Genomic DNA, 20,418 nt, shown 5'->3' on the forward strand with positions numbered 1-20,418 from the left:
CAGCCTAACCTGAATGTAGCTGAAAATCTCTGGCAAACAGCTAAAGCTCAAATTTCATAGAAGAGGCCTACAGAACCTTCAGGATTTGAAGACTGATTGTATAGAAGAATGGGGCAAAATCATACCTGCGCAATGCATACAACTAGTTTACTTGAAGCTATCACCAACAAAGGCTTTTTTAGGAAGTCTTAAATACATTTCAGTAAGGTTTCCGCCTCATTATTACACATAACTTAATTTATGGACATATATGGTTTGATTTCTTTGCATGTGTTGATTGGATGGGTTGTTACCAGCTTCTTTTTAAATTGCAGAAACTGCAATTATTGGATCTTGAAACTCTTTTGATTCGGTTCAGTTTGATTCAATTTTATATGAAAACACTCACCTCAAGGTGGTTTATATTGTAAGGTAAAGAATACAATATTAGAAAGAAATCCCAACATTGATATAACCCCCTATGTGTAAGCACTTGGCGACAGTGGGAAAGACAAATTTCTTTTCAATAGGAAACACCTCACAGAAATAAACTCAAGTGGTATATAAACACACAGACTAAATATAGGTGAGTGAAGAACACTAAGTGCATTATAGGAAGCCCCCAACAGCTTAAGCCTTTTGTAGCATAACTAAGGGAGGGTTAAGGGTCACCTGACTAACTGTATCCTTTATCAAAATAAAAACGTTTTATGCCTAATCCTAAAAGTAAAGAAGGTGTCTGTCTCCCTACTGTCTTTTCAAACTAAGAGCTGCTTCCATAGTAGAGGGCCATACAGCTGAAGGCTCTGCCTCCTTTCCTAGATTTGAAAACTCTAAACTGCTGTCTTTTTATTAATGGGTAAAAAAACCCCAGTTCTGATTCATATTTCTCTTTCTAACCCTGCAGCTTTTATTTAACCAGCATATATGACCACTCCATATTTGAGGCCTTCAGCAAAGTGGTCCAAAAGCTCATCCCACAGCTGCCAACGCTGGAAAATCTGCTTAACATCTTTATATCTGTGAGTAGTTCGCTTTTCTTGCACACAAACACACTTACAGCATCACTGAGTGAACAGCATGCAACTGGATTATTGTAATGGTCTTTTTACTTGTCTCAGCAAATCAGCTCTGGATCGCCTTCAGACTGTGCAGACTTTTAACTGGCACAAACAAGAGGTCACACATTACTCCAGTTCTGGCTTCTCTTCATTGGTTGCCAGTAAATTTTAGGGTTCATTTTAAAATTTTAGTCGTAACTTTTAGAGCTCTTCATGGTGAAGCTCCCCAGTACATCTCTGACCTGTTGAAACCTCATGCTTCATAGGTCTTAGACTTAGGTCTTCAGGTCAGAGGTTACTGTTAGTCCCACATCCTAGGTTCAAAACACGTGGGGTTCAGGCTTTTCAGGCACTGGCACCAAGGCTGTGGAACTGTCTTCTGTTGTCTTTATGCTGTCTAGACTCCACTGACTCCTTTAAAAAGCATCTGAAGACATTTTTATACAAACCAGCTTTTAATTAATTTTGTCATTATTTTATATTATTTTATTTATAATTCTGGTTTTATTGTGGAGCACTTTGTGATTTTTATCTGTGAAAAGTGCTATATAAATAAATTTTACTTACTAACTTACTAAATGTTTAGGTCAACCCTCTGTACAAACCTAATGTGTGCTTTTCTGATTGAAGTTGGAATGTGCAGGTAACTAAATTTTTATGTGGATGCCTTTTTGTGCTTTACAACAGCCACTAGATGGTAGAAATGTATAAGGTCAACTTCAGTGTACGATGGCATATCCTGCTGAGAACCAACCTATTCATTTATCTCCTCTGTAATGGACCATTTAAAGAAAAAAAAAGTCTTTGGACTTATTTGAGCTAAATACTAAGTCCTGATGTGCTTAAGAGGACATCTCGGGCTTTCCACTGATATTTGATGTGTTATTTGGGCTCTTTTTGCTCTAAAGAGGAAGGGAATTATAAAAAAAAGTTCAATGGGAAAATTATTTTTTCCTCTGTTTTTAGGAGGATATTAAAGAGTCAAAAATCATTACTTGCTGTATCAGTGGTTATTGTTGAGCTATTCACAGCTCAGCTCTTTCATTCATGAGTTTTCATCCAATCTAAGTTAAAACTGAAAAGTAATTGCAGCATTGTGCTTTTTGTGTCTCAGTATTGCTATTTATGGACTTAGCTGGATCTTTGGCCTAATTGTCATTCTGCCAAATGAGGTAGGGACTTCTCTGAGGTCCTGGGAGATGCATCGGAATATAAATATCTATGTGTAGAATGAACAGTTCACCTTAGACAAATCTTTCTGCCTTTGCTATATTAGTTAGCACAGGTAATACTACTGGGTTAAACCAATGTCCTCGAACGGGGGAGAGCATAAACTTTCAGCTCTAAAGTAGGGTTTATACAGCTTTTCCTGGTAAGATATATATTCTATTATGACATTACACAACTTCAAAACATCTTTCTGCAGCTTCATTAATACCCAAATCCAGAATGAGGACAGATGAAGGTTTTTGTCTGTGTTTTATTTATTTATTTATTCATTTATTTATTTATTTTAGGGATTTAAGCATTATTAATTTCCAAGCATTTTGTCTTGAGCACTTGAAACAAAATGTAGTATTATTGTTGGAGTTGATAAAAATCTATTTTCTTTGATTTGCTTAAAATTCCAGAGCGTGTAAGCTTTGAAAACGTCTGTGATATCTGCGGGATGATAGTATCTCTAGCAGCTGAGAAAAGCTGCACACTGTGAATAGGCCTGCACACAGAGATATGTAAATGTCAGATCTGACAAACTGAATGAAAGTAAGTCTTACTTCCAGCATTACACGGGGTCTTCACTGGACACCATGGGGTATTTCTGTGTGTATAAGGATCAAATATTCATGTCATCCCATTAAGATTTTTGGCTAAAAAGACAAACTCACATGTTGTCTGTTTACCCTGCCGTCAAATAAATGTATAAAAAAACAGTAAGTTATTGAATAAAATTAGTATTTGATCCTCTATAAACCAGCCAGAATTCTTACTCCTAGACTGGCTATGTGCCCATGTGACAGTTACTCTTGATCTGAACTCATGTGTAGCACAGAATCAGTTTCTTCCTTTTCCAGGTATTTACCAATAGTGGTTATTACCTGGTTGACTGCTGTCTGTTTGCGATCTAAATGTTTTAGCAGGTTAAATAAGTATTGAGCATGTCACCAACTTTCTAAGTAAATATATTTCTAAGGGTAGTATTGACAAGAAATTGTCACCAGATGTCTCTAATAACCTATCCAATCCACACATGCAAAGAAATCAAACCACAGATGTCCATAAAATATGTGTAATAATGAGAATTGACACATGGATAAATCATTGAACTTTGTACAAAAGGCTTGGTTGGTTATTTTTTTGCCTATTCTTCCACACAAACAGTCTTCACATCCTCAAGGTTCTTTGGAACCCATCTATGAACTTTCAGGTCAGGCCTGGCCATTTGCTGGGATATTCTAGCAGCTTTACTTTCTTTCTCTGAAACCTACAGAGAGTTTCTTTGGCTGTGCGTTTGGTATCATCGTCTTGCTGAAACATCCAACCTTGTTTCATCTTCATCATCATGGTAGAGGGCAGCAGATTTGTATCAAGAATGTCTCGGTACATTTTTCCATTTATTCTTCCTTCAGTTATATGAAGTACGTGTACATGAAGTACACACTGCCATATGTTGCAAAATGGCCCGACACCATGATATTCCCACCTCTAAACTTCACTGTTGGTATAGTGTTCTTGGGTTGATATGCAGTGCCTTTTGACCTCCAAACATAGTGTCATGTGTTATTATAGTATCCAAAGAGTTCAATTTTGGTCTCATCTGACCAGACTGTATTCCCCCAGTATTTCACAGGCTTGTCTAAATGTATTTCAGCAAACTTTAAACATGCTTTTTTATGTTTTTTATTCAGCAGTGGGGGTCTTGTGTGATGAGTATGCATACAGGCCATGGCAGTTGAGTGCATTACTTATTGTTTTCTTTATTGTTTTTCTATAATTATTTTACAATTGTAACTGCTGATTTCAGGTCTTCCTGTAACTGTCCACAAGTGGTCCTTGGATCAGAGACAACATTTTTGATAATTCTTTTCACTCTTCTGTCTGTAATGTCACTCCTGGTCCCCTCCCAAATTTCTCAGACTTTTTATCTGATTTAGTTCTCAGCTCAGGTAAAATCATTATTGTGGCTGATTTTAACATCCATGTAGATGCTAAAAGTGACAGCCTCAACATGGCATTTAATCTGTTATTAGACTCAATTGGCTTCTCTCAAAATGTAAAAGAACCCACCCTCCACTTTAATCACACTCTAGATCTTGTTTTAACATATGGCATAGAAACTGAACATTTAACAGTTTCCTGAAAACCCTCTCCTGTCTGATCATTTCCTGATAACATTTACATTTACAATAATTGAATACACAGCAGTGGAGAGTAGACTTTATCACAGTAGATGTCTTACTGAAAACGCTGTAACTAAGTTTAAGAATATAATCCACCCACTGTTATCATCTTCAATGCCCTGTACCAACACAGAGCAGAGCAGCTATCTGAACGCTACTCCAACAGAGGTCGATCATCTTGTTAATATATTTGACTCTTCACTACGTACGATTCTGGATACTGTAGCTCCTGTGAAAACTAACGCCTGAAATCAGAAGTACTTGACTCCTGGTATAATTCTCAAACACGCACCTTAAAGCAGATAACTCGTAAGCTGGAGAGGAAATGGTGTATCACACTTTTAGAAAATCCATCATTTAGCCTAGAGAAATAGTTTGGAGAAAAGTGGGCCAAAAATTACCCAGTAAGGCTGTTTTCTTGCAATATCATTGTAATGAAAAGTTATTATTTAGTTTTAGTCAGAACCAGGCAGTGGAGCAATGCTCATCACCTGTCTCTAGCCCACATCCTTCAAAGAGTAGCCCTCATCGCAGCTATTTATTCCCATGACAGTTACAATACACATCACAGCACAACACAAGCACCTTCCACTGTAAAACCCCCCAATGGTTCTAAAACAAGGCACTATGTGTATGTATGTGTGTGCACCTGTATGCATGTGCAGGAACGTGTGTGTGTGTGTGTGTGTGTGTGTGTGTGTGTGTGTGTGTGTGTGTGTGTGTGTGTGTGTGTGTGTGTGTGTGTGTGTGTGTGTGTGTGTGTGTGTGTGTGTGTGTGTGTGTGTGTGTGTGTGTGTGTGAGAGAGAGAGACCTCCTGCTCACCAAAAGGATCATAAAAGCAGGAAGCTTACAACAGAAGAAACAGATCTTCCAGAGAGAATGTATCTGCAATAAAACCTCCCCCAGCACAGAGTGGCTGGAGAGGTGGTCAGGATCAAAGGAATGGCTTTGATCCTATAGTTTGAACCAAGACTTTACAAATTTAAGAAACACAATGACAATATTCAACAATTTGACTTAACATTATGCCATTTCAATTTTTATGGTATCAGATCCCTAACCCTTTTATACATTTTAGAGAACTGTAGTTTTTGCATTACTACCCCAAACTTCGTAAGTGAGCCAAAAATGGATCGCATTAATGTCCTATGGAATTTCATGAGAACTTTTTCTCCTTATCAACTGTGACTGTCAGGAATATATATTTTGTGGGCAACAGTGTCACCTCTTCAGAAGACTGTTTTATACAGTAGGAATTAGCAGACACCATACATTTGGCATTGAGACAGCAATTCATAATACGTGCCTGAAGCCTCAAGTGTGGCCTGAAGACCTTCTGCATTTCTGATGCCCACATGAACTATGCAATATTCATAACAGTTCACACAGGGAGACAAACAACGGAAGACGTTCAATATAATCTGGGGAAAGAATCTGTCCAGTTGTGCAGTAGATTCAGAACGACAAGATGCAGCATCACCACAGATAACTTTCCTCCAGTATGCCCATTGAGCAATGTCTGCTGGAGACACAAATGTGGAGCCTCTACAATAGGACAAGGCAGACATCATTCCGTGATGAAGGCTTCTGAGTCCATAGAGGTTCCTAGGAAAGAGTTTGGATTGACAGCAAGAAACACTTGGTTTCCATACAGTGAAGGGACAAGGTAAAAATATGATAAATAAAATCTAATACAAATGATTATTCTTAACAAAGTGTAACCTAGCAGGCTAACCTTCAAGCTCCCAGGTCCTGTACAGTATCTTAGCTGTTCCTAGGACTGCACTCTTCTTCTCTGAGCCCTTGGAACTTCTCCTGCTTCTCGTGTTCCTTCTTCCTGATGTTCCTGTCATTCAATATAAATCGCCTTGAGGCGACTGTTGTTGTGATTTGGCGCTGTATAAATAAAATTTAATTGAATTCGGTATCGCTACGTCTGTCACTATGGGGGGGAATGATGAATGCGCAATGTTTCGCCAACTGCTGCCCCTGTAAAAGACAAAAAAACCCAATCACCAATCTTCCTATAGACTGTGTGAGAAAGAGAGGGAGAGAGAGGGAGAATGCCGCCCTCTTTGTCACAAATGCACTTGATAATGATGGTGGGAAAAGTATTCTGGTGTTAATAAGAACTCAGCAGTGCAGTTGTCTTTTTCCTTTGCTTTTTTGGGGGGGACAGCCTTTTAGTACTCTAATTGTTAAAGCAACTATTCTGGCTGCATAGAATGGTCATGAATAGAATGGTATTTATATAGAAAAAAATCCATAACTACTTTTCTCTTTTGTTTCTCTGCCTCTGATTTCAGAACTCGGGTATTGAAAAGGCCTTCTTGTTTGACGTAGGCAGCAAGATTTACATCGCTACAGACAGCAGTCCAGTAGATATGCAGACGTATGAACTGTGTTGTGATATGATTGACGTGGTCATTGACATCTCCTGCATTTATGGGTAAGTCAGTAGACTTTCTCTTAATGCCACAAGCTCAATGTTCACATTCTCTCTCTCTCTCTCTCTCTCTCTCTCTCTCTCTCTCTCTCTCTCTCTCTCTCTCATCAGAAACTGATGAGAAAGAATTGGAGTTCTGAAATTAGGTCGTCAGAGTAAAATTCCAGCTCTTCTCAAAGTTAGAATTGGAAAGTATCTATTTGTCTCATGAACAGAGGGAATTGACATTATATATTACAGATCTCATTGTGATGTAAAACCCAAAGGATGGTAGGTACTCCTGATTCCCTCATAGATCAGAAAGGATATGCTTTGTATTTAATTATCAACCCAGCTTGAACCTGTGTCCTAATCTAAATTTGTGTAATTAGAGGTCAGGTTTCGGCTAAAATCAGACCGAACAGTAGTTGATACATTTCTGATGGACTGGCAGTGGAAGAGAGAGGAGAAGAAGCGCTACTGACCTGCTTATAATGTATTATTGTATATAGAGATTAAAAGAAACAAAATTCATCCTTAAACAGTTAAACATTACAATCCATGAAAAAATTTGTGTGTTTAAATAAAACCTGTCCTTTGTGACAATCAAAATTGTGATCTGAAATCACCTCAGTACCAAAGACATTTAGTTTTTCCAAGAACAGCTATATAAAATCTCTACTTGAATCTCTACAAGAATCTCTACCTCTTCTTGTTCGTGTCAATCTTTTGGCTGTTTATATATTTCTATTTCTATTTGTGTTATTTCAGTTATTACGTTATATGTGGTATAGTATGACAATGTCTAAGGCAGGAAAAAAGGAAAGAGGAAGGGAGGGAAATATAATATTGTGGCGAGCTCAGATAAGGAGGAGACAGAGGTATCGTTTGGTCTTGCTCCCCGCTAGCTAGCCAGGTAGCACAGCCGTTTATTAGCATTCACGGACAAACACACACCACGCTAACACATCCGCTCGGCACACCTCTAGTGTAACAACAACAACAACAACAACACAAAATGGCGCTCTCCCCACCCAGAAACACACAGTCGCAGAGAGAGAGCGTCACCTGTATACATGGCAACATAACAACAGAACATAGCTGTCAAAACAAAACCCTAAACAGCCCTGACCCGCTACATAGCCCCCACGTAAGGGGTCAGTCGTCCCCGACAACCCCATTACCCAACACAAAGTCCTGCAAATGTCCAGGTGTCTTCTTTCGACGCACTGGCCGATCTCGACCGGCGGGGGAAGAGTCACTCGGATCAGAACATGGGGTGCCACCAGCATCCCCTGCCCCGGCAGCTGCTGGAGCGAGCGATCGGTACGGTGAGAGTCTGTCCTGGTGCAACACACCGTGCGCCCGGGGCCCGGCATGCGGACCCGTTACACCACTTCTGTTAGCCGCTCCACGATCTCCCCCGGCCCTTGCCAGTGGCTGCAGAGCTTGGGGGACACTCCTCTCTTGCGAACTGGGCAGTACACCCAAACCTTGTCGCCAGGCACGAAAGCTCCCCCTCGGCACCTGGTGTCGCAGGCTCCTTTCAGTCGAACTCCGGAGCTGGCCTTAGCCTGGTGGGCATAGTCATGAACCACCCGTGGCCGCTACCTCCGCCTCCTGTAGCAGTCCATGGCCGCCGGTTCCCTGACTCGGTTATGGGGAAAGGCCCTAGGACGTCCACTCCCACTCTCTCCATCGATGCCCCCACCAGATACTGCTGCACGGGGGCAGTGGGGCGTTGAGTGGGGCCTTTCCGTGCCGTGCAGGTGTCACAGCAGTGCACGTGAAGTTCCACATCCCGTCGAGAACCAGGCCAGTAGAACCATCGCCTGAGACGGCGGAGAGTTTTGGCATTCCCATAGTGGCCGGCCCCCACCAAGCCGTGGACAAGCTCGAGCACCTGCAACCGCAGCGACCGAGGCACCAACAGCTGCGGGAGATCTCTGCCCTGACCGGGGGACCGCAATCTCCGGTATAGGATGCCGTTGTGGGTCTCGAGATTGTTTTACTGGGAGTAGTAGGCCTTCACCTCGAGCCCCTGTCCTGACACCCCTGTCCAGCCTGGGCGTCGTGCCGCCTCCAGCCAGGCCCCCACCTGAACCAACGTCACATCAGCCTCCTGCTCCCACTTCAGCTGCTGCATGGTCAACGGGAGCCATCCCCCTCCGCTAGCTGGGCCTGAGCAGTAGCCACGCTCAGTGCCTCCTGGGCCCGCTCCTCCTGTCATTTCGAGAGGGGCAGCCGGTGTGAGCGCAGACGGATGGGCTGAGCAGAGCCGGTGTCAATGGTGCGCTGAACCAGCCGCGTCTGCCTGCAGTCTTTGCCACTAGTGGCAACAATGTCCACATTCTCGTCCAGGAGGCACCTCAACCGCTGCCGCTGGTCATCAACAGCTTGGGTTGTCTTGGTCGAGGGAGGTTTGTCTTGCCTAGAGGCTGGGCCTGAGGCGAGTAGAGATGGTCCAGAGCCACCGGCGTCCGAAGTCTGTTGAGTGGCACCTGCCCGGCTTGTCTGTCTCTGGTCCCCTCCGTTCCCTGCTTTTGACCGCACTGGAGGGCCAGAGTCTCTGTACCAAGAGTGATAGCCAGCTTCGCGGTGTTAACGCAGGCCCCCAGCGGGTCGGCAGATCAAGGCCGATGATGCACTGGTCTTGGATGTCAGCAAGCCAGAAGTCATGCACCAGCTCCAGATCCGCAACGGTTTCTTCCCCAGCATGTCAGTTCTCTCCCCCATCACCGTCATCAGCTGGGTGTCGGTGGGCGACCAACCCATCACAAGCAGCCCAGACGTTCCAGGGAGCACACCAGGTCATATTAGGGAAATGGTAGACCCCGTATCCACCAGGGCCCGGCAGGGCTGGTCCTCATCACAGCAGCTCAGGTAGAGTCCCTTGAGGTGCCCGACTAGGCCCACCACCGTGCATCGTTCTTGGAGGGGGGGCAGGAAGCTGGAGCGGTGGTCCCCTCACTACACCCTCTTGTTTCCCTGAGGCCACATAGTTCTGGTCTTTGGTGCGGGCGCCAGGCAGTTGCGCGCCACGTGACCAGGCTCATTGCACCGGTAGCAACGGTCAGTCAGTCGACGGGGACGCCTCCAGGGCAGAGGGCTGCAACTGGCATATCTCTGGCGACCTCCCCCTCCCTGTCGCAGTCTGCGGTTCTGATTTGGGGGTAGTTTGGGGGGGTCACCTGCTGGTTAGGTCGCGAGGCGAGCACCAGCTCTGCCCTTTCAGCCTCAAGGAGTGCCTCACCGAGAGTTTGAGGCATGGCCAGGCGGACGTGTTGGTGTAGTCACTCTGGAAAAAGTCCCCGCAGAAAAGCAGCTCCTCACAGGCTGCTGCTGGGAACTCCGGGTAGCCACGACGAGCATACAGCAACACATCCGATGCAAAGGAGCCCAGGCTCTCCCCCGGCCGACGGCTCCGGTTGGTCAGCTGCTCCCTGCTTCATGGGAGGCAGCCCATGAAGCATTGTCCTAGCGTCCGCGGTGCGCTCGCGCCGTCGGGACCCGTCGGGGGACTTACATGGCCGCTCGCTTCCTCTCTCTTCAATCGTCAGCTTCCCAGGCAGCGAATGCTCTCCTCGACGGCTTGCTCCAGCCTCCAAATGTCTCCCTCCCTTACGGCAAGGGTGAGCTATCCCACTTCTGACACCAATGTGGCGAGCTCAGACAAGGAGGAGACAGAGGAGCACAGCCGTTTATTAGCATTCAAAACAAAACCCCAAACAGCCCTGACCCGCTACAATGTGATATATAAGGATAAAGTACAAATAGAAATGCATGTATCGCCAACTGCTGCACCTGTTGGTAAAAACAAACATACAGCACCTGGAACACAAAACTTTGAATATGCACAGATACATAAGTCAACAAAATCGTGTAGTGTAAGTGTGAATGTGAGAGAGACAGAGAGAGTGTGGGTCTCACAAAAGTACTTGATTGTGAGGCTGGGAAGCTGGAATAACCACCCCCCAGAAAGCTTACTGTCACCCACCACGAACCACACATGCACACACATTGTGTGGTAATATGTTGTGAACTGTAATGACCTAAATAAAAAGGAGGGTTGGGGGGAGGGTCGCCGCACAGTATTGCCAGCAAAGCCACATAGATGGCCTTACACACTGTGACCAACAAATTGTCTTTAAAAACAATCCACTGGTTTGTTCTTCAGAGGAGGATGTTTAGTTTACAAGTGACAAAGTAATTTTGAATGCTTCATTGTCTCATTTGCAAATATTGTATAACAAGACAAATCTGCAAATGTGAACACAATTTTTTTTCTCACTCTTAACTAACTGAAGCTTTTTATTGAACTACCAAATAAACACATTGGTCCTTTCTTTCTGGCCAGATACGTGGCAGCACTTCTGTAATTTTGTTCGTATTTAACCAAATAAAAAAGCATTAATAAGTGTACACAGTACTTATTGACTCTCTCACTGAACTAACACAGCCAGTCCCTCAACATGCTTGTGGTTCCTGCTCATATTTCTTTTGTATCACATAATGAGGGTGGGAAGTAAGGAATAACACCCCTCCAGAAGCCACAGGCAGTCGACAGACCATTCATTCAGTCACTCATTCACTCTCACCTACCTACCATACAATGATGCATAAAGACATGCACACACAATATCTGGTATTATGTTGTGAAATGCAGTGCCCTAAATAAAAAAGGGGGGCTGGGGGGGAGGGGAGGTCACCGCGCAGTATAACCAGCAAAGCCACATGAATAGCCTTACACACTGTGACCAACAATTTTTCTTTAAAAATAATCCACTGGTTTGTTCTTCAGAGTAGGATGCTTCATAGTCTCATTTGCCAGCTTCTCACCCATCACAGCAAATAATTTTCACACTAATGCTAAATCACTGGTTCGCTCCTGTTTTTATCATTTAAAAAATATTGCTAAGCTGAGTCCCATTGTACCACGCTCAGAATTAGAAATGGTCATCCATGCATTTGTCTCATCTTGTTTATATTATTGTAAGTCTTTGTTCACTTGTTTATGTAAAGCCTCTGTGGATCATCTGCAAGTTGTTGAGAACGCTGCTGCAAAGCTTCTGTCCAACTCTTCTAAATACTCTCACGTTACACCTCTGCTGATCCAGTTGCACTGGCTCCCCATAAAATTCAGAATCCACTTTAAGATTTTGACTTTGCATGGACAAGCACCAACGTATATCAGAGATCTTTTACATCCTTACATCCCCAGCAGGTCCCTGAGGTCATGTGACCAGGGCTTGCTGGTCGTCCATCATACGAGGCTGAAAACGAAAGGCGATAGAGTGTTTGTAAATGTAGCCCCCAGACTCTGGAACTCCCTTCCCTTGAGCCTGAGATCTGTGGACTCAGTGGTTTCATTTAAAAAAAAAAAAAAGCTAAAAACTCATCTTTTTAAACTTGCTGTTGTTTGATTTCTGTTTTTATGTTTTAGCTTTTCTGTGAAGTACGTTGTGATTTTTATCACAAATAAAATTGTACTTACTTACATCATGGAATTAATGGGAGACAAGTGATTTCAATCAAAATACACTAATTTATTAACTGAATACAATTAATAGTGTACAACAATCAGACAAAGCCAACCAAATAAATAACCTAGTGCTTGGTGAATGGAAAGAAGGGGAGAGAGCTGAGGCAGCCAGTTGCACTGATTAACCCTACCTTCCACTTCGCGTTTTCCAATCGATCAGCAAAGGGAATCCCAAACAAACTGTGCTCAGTTTGTCCAGCCTGAAGGAGCAACCGCAGAAATAAACAGGTGATTGGACTCACAATATCGGTGTTGTTAAGGCACTTTCCTGCCACCTTGATATGCAGAGAAATCCTCCTGCTTGAAGAGTGCCTTCACACCATAGTCAGAATCTAGGTCACTATTTGAGTTTAGGAGTGAAGCTCAACACACACCCTAGCCAAAAGCTCTCTAGCCCTATAGCTCTTCTTTTCTGGTCTCCTTTTCTGGTTAGAGTAAACTAAACAGAAGAGTGGTACCAAAGGCAGGAGAGACACACCCACTGGGCCAAAACTGCAGCAGGCCCTTGCTCATTAAAATACTTTGCAACAGCTGATAGAATATGAAAAAGAGTGTTCTCAGCCTCAAGTTTGGCCTCTAATGGTGCAGGACAACTACACCATTAGACTCTTGTACTCTGAAAACATTCATTAATTTATAGTGGCGTCAGTGTTTTTAGCATTTAGCAGTCATAAAGTCCAAAGCACTGCAATGAGTGTATTATTATAAGGTGGTTAGACACTCCTAGTACACATCAGACATATGACGCAGTAGAAAGAACATGGCAACTGGCTTTTGAGTTACTTCACACCTGCATCGAGCAAAGCACAGCGCAAGTACGCCAGCAAGGAGTACTCGCGCATGCACGCGGTGAACTTTTTGACACAGTTTATGTGCATATATAGGGACCTCCAGAGCCTTTATAGATAGTTACAAATCTTTCTTTTTTATGAATGAGGTATACATTTTTTTATTAAACTTTTGAACGCATCACAAACTCTCATAGAGCATACAAAATCAAAGAGATGCATGTTTTGAAATGACCAGGAACAGGAGCATCTAGTATACATAGAGCTGCTGCAAAAAAATGTACTATGTGCAAGAACAATATTTTAATAATTTCATATCAGTGTTTTTTTTATAATGATATGAAAAAAACCCTAAATCATAATGAACAGAAGTAGAAAAAGAGTGAAGTAAAATTTATTTATATACCACTTTTTAAGACAAGAGTCTATTGCAAAGTGCTTTTCAGGGAATTTAAAAATACATCAGACAAAAACAACATAATACATAAGAACATTACCCAAATACATGTCTAAATAGATTAGTTTTCAGCTGTTTTTTTTAAAAGAAGAGTCAATGGTGTGTAGAATGGGAGGTAAACTGTTCCACACTTTTGGCGTTAATGTTTGAAAAGCGGGATCGTACTTTGTTTTCAAACCAGTCTGCGGAATAGCCAGAAGACCACTATCCGTGGATCCGGTTTGGAGAATGAGTTTGAAGAAGCTCAATGATATGAGTGGGGGCCTCTTCTCAAAAAGGCAACATTGCAGACACTGACATTGAGAACAGCTACAAGTACCTGGGAATCATGCAGGCAAATAGGAACTATGAAAAGGCCACTAGAGAAGCCAGAACCACCAAATACCTGAAGAGAGTAAGGCAAGTCCTGAAGAGTCAGCTGAATGGGAAGAACATGATCTGGGCAATGAACACCTAGATAATAAGCTGGCCAAAGGGAGGAGATAGGAGCCACTGACAAGACAAGGAAGCTCCTTACCATACATGCAGGGTTTCAGCCCAAATTAAGCACCCTGAGACTGTATGCTAAGCAAAAGAAAGGAAGCCAATGCCTAGTGAGTGTTAGAACCACTATCCAGGATGAGACAACAAACATCCATCAGTACATCAGGAAGATGGCCACAACAGACACATGCTAGCAGAAACCAGAGAAAGAAGAGAAGCAAGAGGAGGAACCATCATGGAAGGACAGGCCCCTACTCCATATGGTATGGCATAGAAGTGGCTGACATCCAGAAGTCCTACCAGTGGCTGGACAAAGCTGGACGGAAAGACAGCACAGATCATGGCAGCACAAGAACAAGCTCTGAGCACAAGATCCATAGAGGCTGGGGTCTATCACACCAGGAAAGAACCCAGGTGCAGGCTGTCTAAAGATGCCCCTGAGGACATCCAGCACATCACAGCAGGGTGCAAGATGCTAGCATGCAGCGCATACATGGAACGCCATAACCAAGTGGCTGGCATAGTGTACAGGAACATCTGTGCCGAATATGGCCTGGAAGTCCCAAGGTCAAAATGGGAAATGCCCCCATGGGTGATGGAGAATGACCGAGCTAAGATCCTGTGGGACTTCCAGATACAGACCGACAAAATGGTGATGGCTAACCAACCAGACATAGTGGTGGTAGACAAACAGAAGAGGACGGCCGTAGTGATCGATGTAGCGGTTCCGAATGACAGCAATATCAGGAAGAAGGAACACGAGAAGCTGGAGAAATACCAAGGGCTCAGAGAAGAGCTCGAGAGGATGTGGAGGGTGAAGGTAACGGTGGTCCCCGTGGTAATAGGAGCACTAGGTGCGGTGACTCCCAAGCTAGACGAGTGGCTCCAGCAGATCCCGCAACAACATCGGAGATCTCTGTCCAGAAGAGCGCAGTCCTGGGAACAGCTAAGATACTGCGCAGGACCCTCAAGCTCCCAGGCCTCTGGTAGAGGACCCGAGCTTGAAGGATAAACCGCCCACAGGGGCGAGCTGGGTGTGTTTTTATATGTGTATATATACACATATATGTATATATACACTGAACAAAAATATAAACGCAACACTTTTGTTTTTGCTCCCATTCCCCATGGGATGGACGTAGAGACCTAAAATTCATTCCAGATACACAATATAACCATCCCTCCCAAACAGTGGTCACAAATCAGTCCAAATGTGTGGTAGTGGGCACATCTGCTATATTGAGATAATCCATCCCACCTCACAGGTGTGCCACATCAGGATGCTGATCTGACATCATGAGTAGTGCACAGGTGTACCTCAGACTGCCCACAACAAAAGGCCACCCTGGAATGTGCAGTTTTGTCTCACAGCAAAATGCCACAGATGCCACAAGCAATGAGGGAGCGTGCAATTGGCATGCTGACAGCAGGAATGTCAACCAGATCTGTCGCCCGTGCATTGAATGTTCATTTCTCAACCATAAGCCGTCTCCACAGGCGTTTCAGAGAATATGGCAGCACATCCAACCGGCCTCACAACCGCAGACCTCGTGTAACCACACCAGCCCAGGACCTCCACATCCAGCAGGTTCACCTCCAAGATCGTCTGAGACCAGCCACCCAGACAGCTGCTGGAACAATTGGTTTGCACAACCAAACAATTTCTGCACAAACTGTCAGAAACAGTCTCAGGGACGCTCAACTGCATGCCCGTCGTCCTCATCGGGGTCTTGACCTGACTCCAGCTCGTCGCCGTAACAGACTTGTGTGGGCAAATGCTCACATTCGATGGCGTCTGGCACGTTGGAGAGGTGTGGGCTTCACGGATGAATCATGGTTCACATTGTTCAGGGCAGATGGAAGCTGAGAATGTCCCAGTTCTTGCATGGCCAGCATACTCACCGGACATGTCACCCATTGAGCATGTTCGGGATGTGCTTGACCGGCGTATACGACAGCGTGTACCAGTTCCCACGAATATCCAACAACCTCGCACAGCCATTGAAGTGGAGTGGACCAACATTCCACAGGCCACAATTGACAATCTGATAGACTCCATGCGACGATGTGTTGCACTGCATGAGGCAAATGGTGGTCACACCAGATACTGACCGGTTCTGGGTCCCCAGACCCCCAATAGTGCAAAAAACTGCACATTCCAGGGTGGCCTTTTGTTGTGGGCAGTCTGAGGTACACCTGTGCACTACTCATGATGTCAGATCAGCATCCTGATGTGGCACACCTGTGAGGTGGGATGGATTATCTCAATATAGCAGATGTGCCCACTACCACACATTTGGACTGATTTGTGACCACTGTTTGGGAGGGATGGTTATATTGTGTATCTGGAATGAATTTTAGGTCTCTACGTCCATCCCATGGGGAATGGGAGCAAAAACAAAAGTGTTGCGTTTATATTTTTGTTCAGTATATGTGTGTGTGTGTGTGTGTGTATATATATATATATATATATATATATATACACACATACACAGTGGGGCAAAAAAGTATTTAGTCAGCCACCGATTGTGCAAGTTCCCCCACTTAAAATGATGAGGTCAGTAATTTGCACCAGAGGTACACTTCAACTGTGAGAGACAGAATATGAAAAAAAAAATCCATGAATTCACATGGTAGGATTTGTAAAGAATTTATTCGTAAATCAGGGTGGAAAATAAGTATTTGGTCACCTCAAACATGGAAAATCTCTGGCTCTCACAGACCTGTAACGTCTTCTGTAAGACACTTTTCTGTCCCCCACTCGTTACCTGTATGAATGGCACCTGTTTGAACTCATCATCTGTATAAAAGACACCTGTCCACAGTCTCAAACAGTCAGACTCCAAACTCCGCCATGGCCAAGACCAAAGAGCTTTCGAAGGACACCAGGAAAAGTATTGTAGACCTGCACCAGACTGGGAAGAGTGAATCTACAATAGGCAAGCAGCTTGGTGTGAAAAAATCAACTGTGGGAGCAATCATCAGAAAATGGAAGACATACAAGACCACTGATAAGCTCCCACGATCTGGGGCTCCACGCAAGATCTCATCCTGTGGGGTCAAAATGATCATGAGAACAGTGAGCAAAGATCCCAGAACCACACGGGGGGACCTGGTGAATGACCTGCAGAGAGCTGGGACCAAAGTAACAAAGGTCACCATCAGTAACACACTACAACGGCAGGGAATCAAATCCCGCAGTGCCAGACGTGTTCCGCTGCTGAAGCCAGTGCATGTCCAGGCCCGTCTGAAGTTTGCCAGAGAGCACATGGATGATACAGCAGAGGATTGGGAGAATGTCATGTGGTCAGATGAAACCAAAGTAGAACTTTTTGGTATAAACTCAACTCGTCGTGTTTGGAGGACGAAGAATACTAAGTTGCATCCCAAGAACACCATACCTACTGTGAAGCATGGGGGTGGAAACATCATGCTATGGGGCTGTTTTTCTGCCAAGGGGACAGGACGACTGATCCGTGTTAAGGACAGAATGAATGGGGCCATGTATCGTGAGATTTTGAGCCAAAACCTCCTTCCATCAGTGAGAACTTTGAAGATGAAACGAGGCTGGGTCTTCCAATATGACAATGATCCAAAACACACCGCCCGGGCAACAAAGGAGTGGCTCCGTAAGAAGCATTTGAAAGTCCTGGAATGGCCTAGCCAGTCTTCAGACCTCAACCCCATAGAAAATCTGTGGCGGGAGTTGAAAGTCCGTGTTGCTCGGCGACAGCCCCAAAACATCACTGCTCTCGAGAAGATCTGCATGGAGGAATGGGCCAAAATACCAGCTACTGTGTGTGCAAACCTGGTAAAGACCTATAGTAAACGTTTGAGCTCTGTTATTGCCAACAAAGGTTATGTTACAAAGTATTGAGTTGTATTTTTGTTATTGACCAAATACTTATTTTCCACCCTGATTTACGAATAAATTCTTTACAAATCCTACCATGTGAATTCATGGATTTTTTTTTTCACATTCTGTCTCTCACAGTTGAAGTGTACATCTGGTGCAAATTACTGACCTCTGTCATCATTTTAGGTGGGGGAACTTGCACAATCGGTGGCTGACTAAATACTTTTTTGCCCCACTGTATATATTAGGGGTGCAATGATATTCGTATCGATATTGAACCGTTCGATACAGTGCTTTCGGTTCGGTACGCATATGTATCGAACAATACAAAATTTGTAATTTATTTTATCAACTTTCCTTCTGACGATGCTGTCTGTGTTGAGCGCTCAGTGAATCTGCGTTCGACTACTCCGCCTAGGCTCGACAGTGCAGCCTAGGCGGAGTAGTCGAACGCAGATTCACTGAGCGCTCAACACAGACAGCATCGTCAGAAGGAAGAGCGCAGGGCAAGCTAGCGAGACAGAAGTTAAGCTCCCCTTGCAACATGGACCTCCCCCACCCTCATTCAGATCTGGCGTTTGGAATTATTTTGGTTTTCATGTGACGTATGACCCTGAAGGTAAGCGCGTCATGGACTAAAGTAAAACAGTATGTTGGATGTGCCACGCAATGCTCAATTACATTGGTGGGAACTAGTGTGTTAGCGCAGTTAGCTGGCCGTCTAGCCCCATGCACGGGGCGATCGGCGTAGCTCGTTAACGGAGATTTGCCGTGTTGTGGCGTTAAGGTCATTTCAACGAGATTAACCTGAAAGCACTAGTGGGAACACAACGAATATGACTGCACATTTACGCCGACATCATCCTAGTGCAAAGACAAAAACAACAAGCATGCTACTAACTTTAGCCGAGTCACTTAGACAGCTGTTAGCACATGATTCTCCTTATGCTGCTGAGAATATAGCCCAGAAGAAGCGGATAGTATAGCTTTTATTTTGGAAAGAGACATTTCTCTGTAATAAACTCTCTTTTCCAAAGATGAGTGATTCCTCAATCAGATACAGGGCTCGCAATATCGCCTGCCCGACGTCCCGGGGCTAGCGATTTTTTTCAGTCGGGCTACCAAAATCTATCTCTTCCCTGCCCGTCGGGCTATTGTAGGAAGGAAAAATATATGTCAATGCTTTTGCATTCTTTCAGAAATGTAGCTGGGTAATTATGTCATTGGCATCGGTGAGCCACTGTCAATATGTGACATATTGAAATCGCGTTTGAATTTGCGCTTGTTTTTTGCTTTCACTTTGCAATCGTGCGAACTGTGTATAGAGAGCGACAGCACTGATCTGTGAGTGATGATAATTTGTGCACCAATTCCTCTGACATCATCTTATTAATCGTTAGCTTACTATGCAAACATGACAAGTGAAATCTCCCGCAGCTTAAACATGTGAGAGGTTGATCGTGCAGAGAATCGCTGAGCTTATGTGAGTGTGTGTGTAAAAGCAGCAGGATATATATTTGACTACGATGACCTGGATGGCTGAGAACCTTCACAGACAGATATATATTTTAGTTCTGCTGAGCCAAATAAGACAGGTCAGGGTGAAGAAGTGACAGCCAAAGAAAAGCTTACCACAAAACGGAAAAGTTATGACAAATCAGACTATAAGGCAAAAAGAAAGTGCAGCTTTATGGTTTCATGGACAAAAGAATTTCTGTGGCTGCAATATGACGAGCTAAATAACCAGGGCTGCACATAAGTGGTCCGCAGGTGCGCATTCGCTGTCAAAATAAAAAACACGCACAAGGGTTAGGGTTAAATTTAAAAACTGTACTTTTGAGTTAAAATATATATTTATAATTTTAATAAATGACAAATTAAAAAGGCATGAACATTTTTTTGTATCGAAAAAATATCGAACCGTGACACCAAAGTATCGAACCGAACCGAACCGTGAATTTTGTGTATCGTTGCACCCCTAATATATATATATATATATATATATATATATATATATATATATATATATATATATATATATATATATATTACTCAATGTTTCTTACAGCAGTGGATGAAAAATAATTGATATATATCATAAATGAATGAAAATAAAAAACATCCACTGATTTCAATGAAAATTGTCAAGAAGATCATAGAGGCAAGTTCAAAAACAGAATGAAACTAGCTAAAATTTCTGACTCCATAAATTACAGGCCTGTTTGTCTACTACCACAATTCTCAAAAATCCCAGAAAAACTGTTCAATAAACAATTAGATAAATTCTTAGATAAATATTAGTTATTCTCTGGGTGGCTGTAGAGCAGGTCGTCTACTCATCGGAAGGTTGGCGGTTCTATCCCTGGCTCCCCTGCCAAATGCAGGGCAAGATATTAACCCCAAGTTGCTCTCCGATGCATCCATTGGA

At 43.6% G+C, this 20,418-nt stretch overlaps 1 protein-coding gene across 2 annotated transcripts in view; it reads left to right on the forward strand.

Moving 5' to 3' along the window:
- The window catches only part of rragd (ras-related GTP binding D), an 83,069-nt gene that overhangs the window by 51,330 nt on the left and 11,321 nt on the right, over window positions 1-20,418 (forward strand). For both annotated transcript variants that reach the window (XM_085391588.1, XM_085391589.1), the window contains exons 4-5: window positions 887-1,001; window positions 6,746-6,888. In XM_085391588.1, the coding sequence (XP_085247714.1) occupies window positions 887-1,001; window positions 6,746-6,888 (258 nt within the window). The remainder of the gene's footprint in view (window positions 1-886; window positions 1,002-6,745; window positions 6,889-20,418) is intronic.

The sequence above is a fragment of the Rhamphochromis longiceps genome, linkage group LG19, assembly GCF_057381845.1.
Source record: "Rhamphochromis longiceps isolate RC_006_pf linkage group LG19, R_longiceps_female_GT1.1, whole genome shotgun sequence".
Classification (NCBI taxonomy): Eukaryota; Metazoa; Chordata; class Actinopteri; order Cichliformes; family Cichlidae; genus Rhamphochromis; species Rhamphochromis longiceps.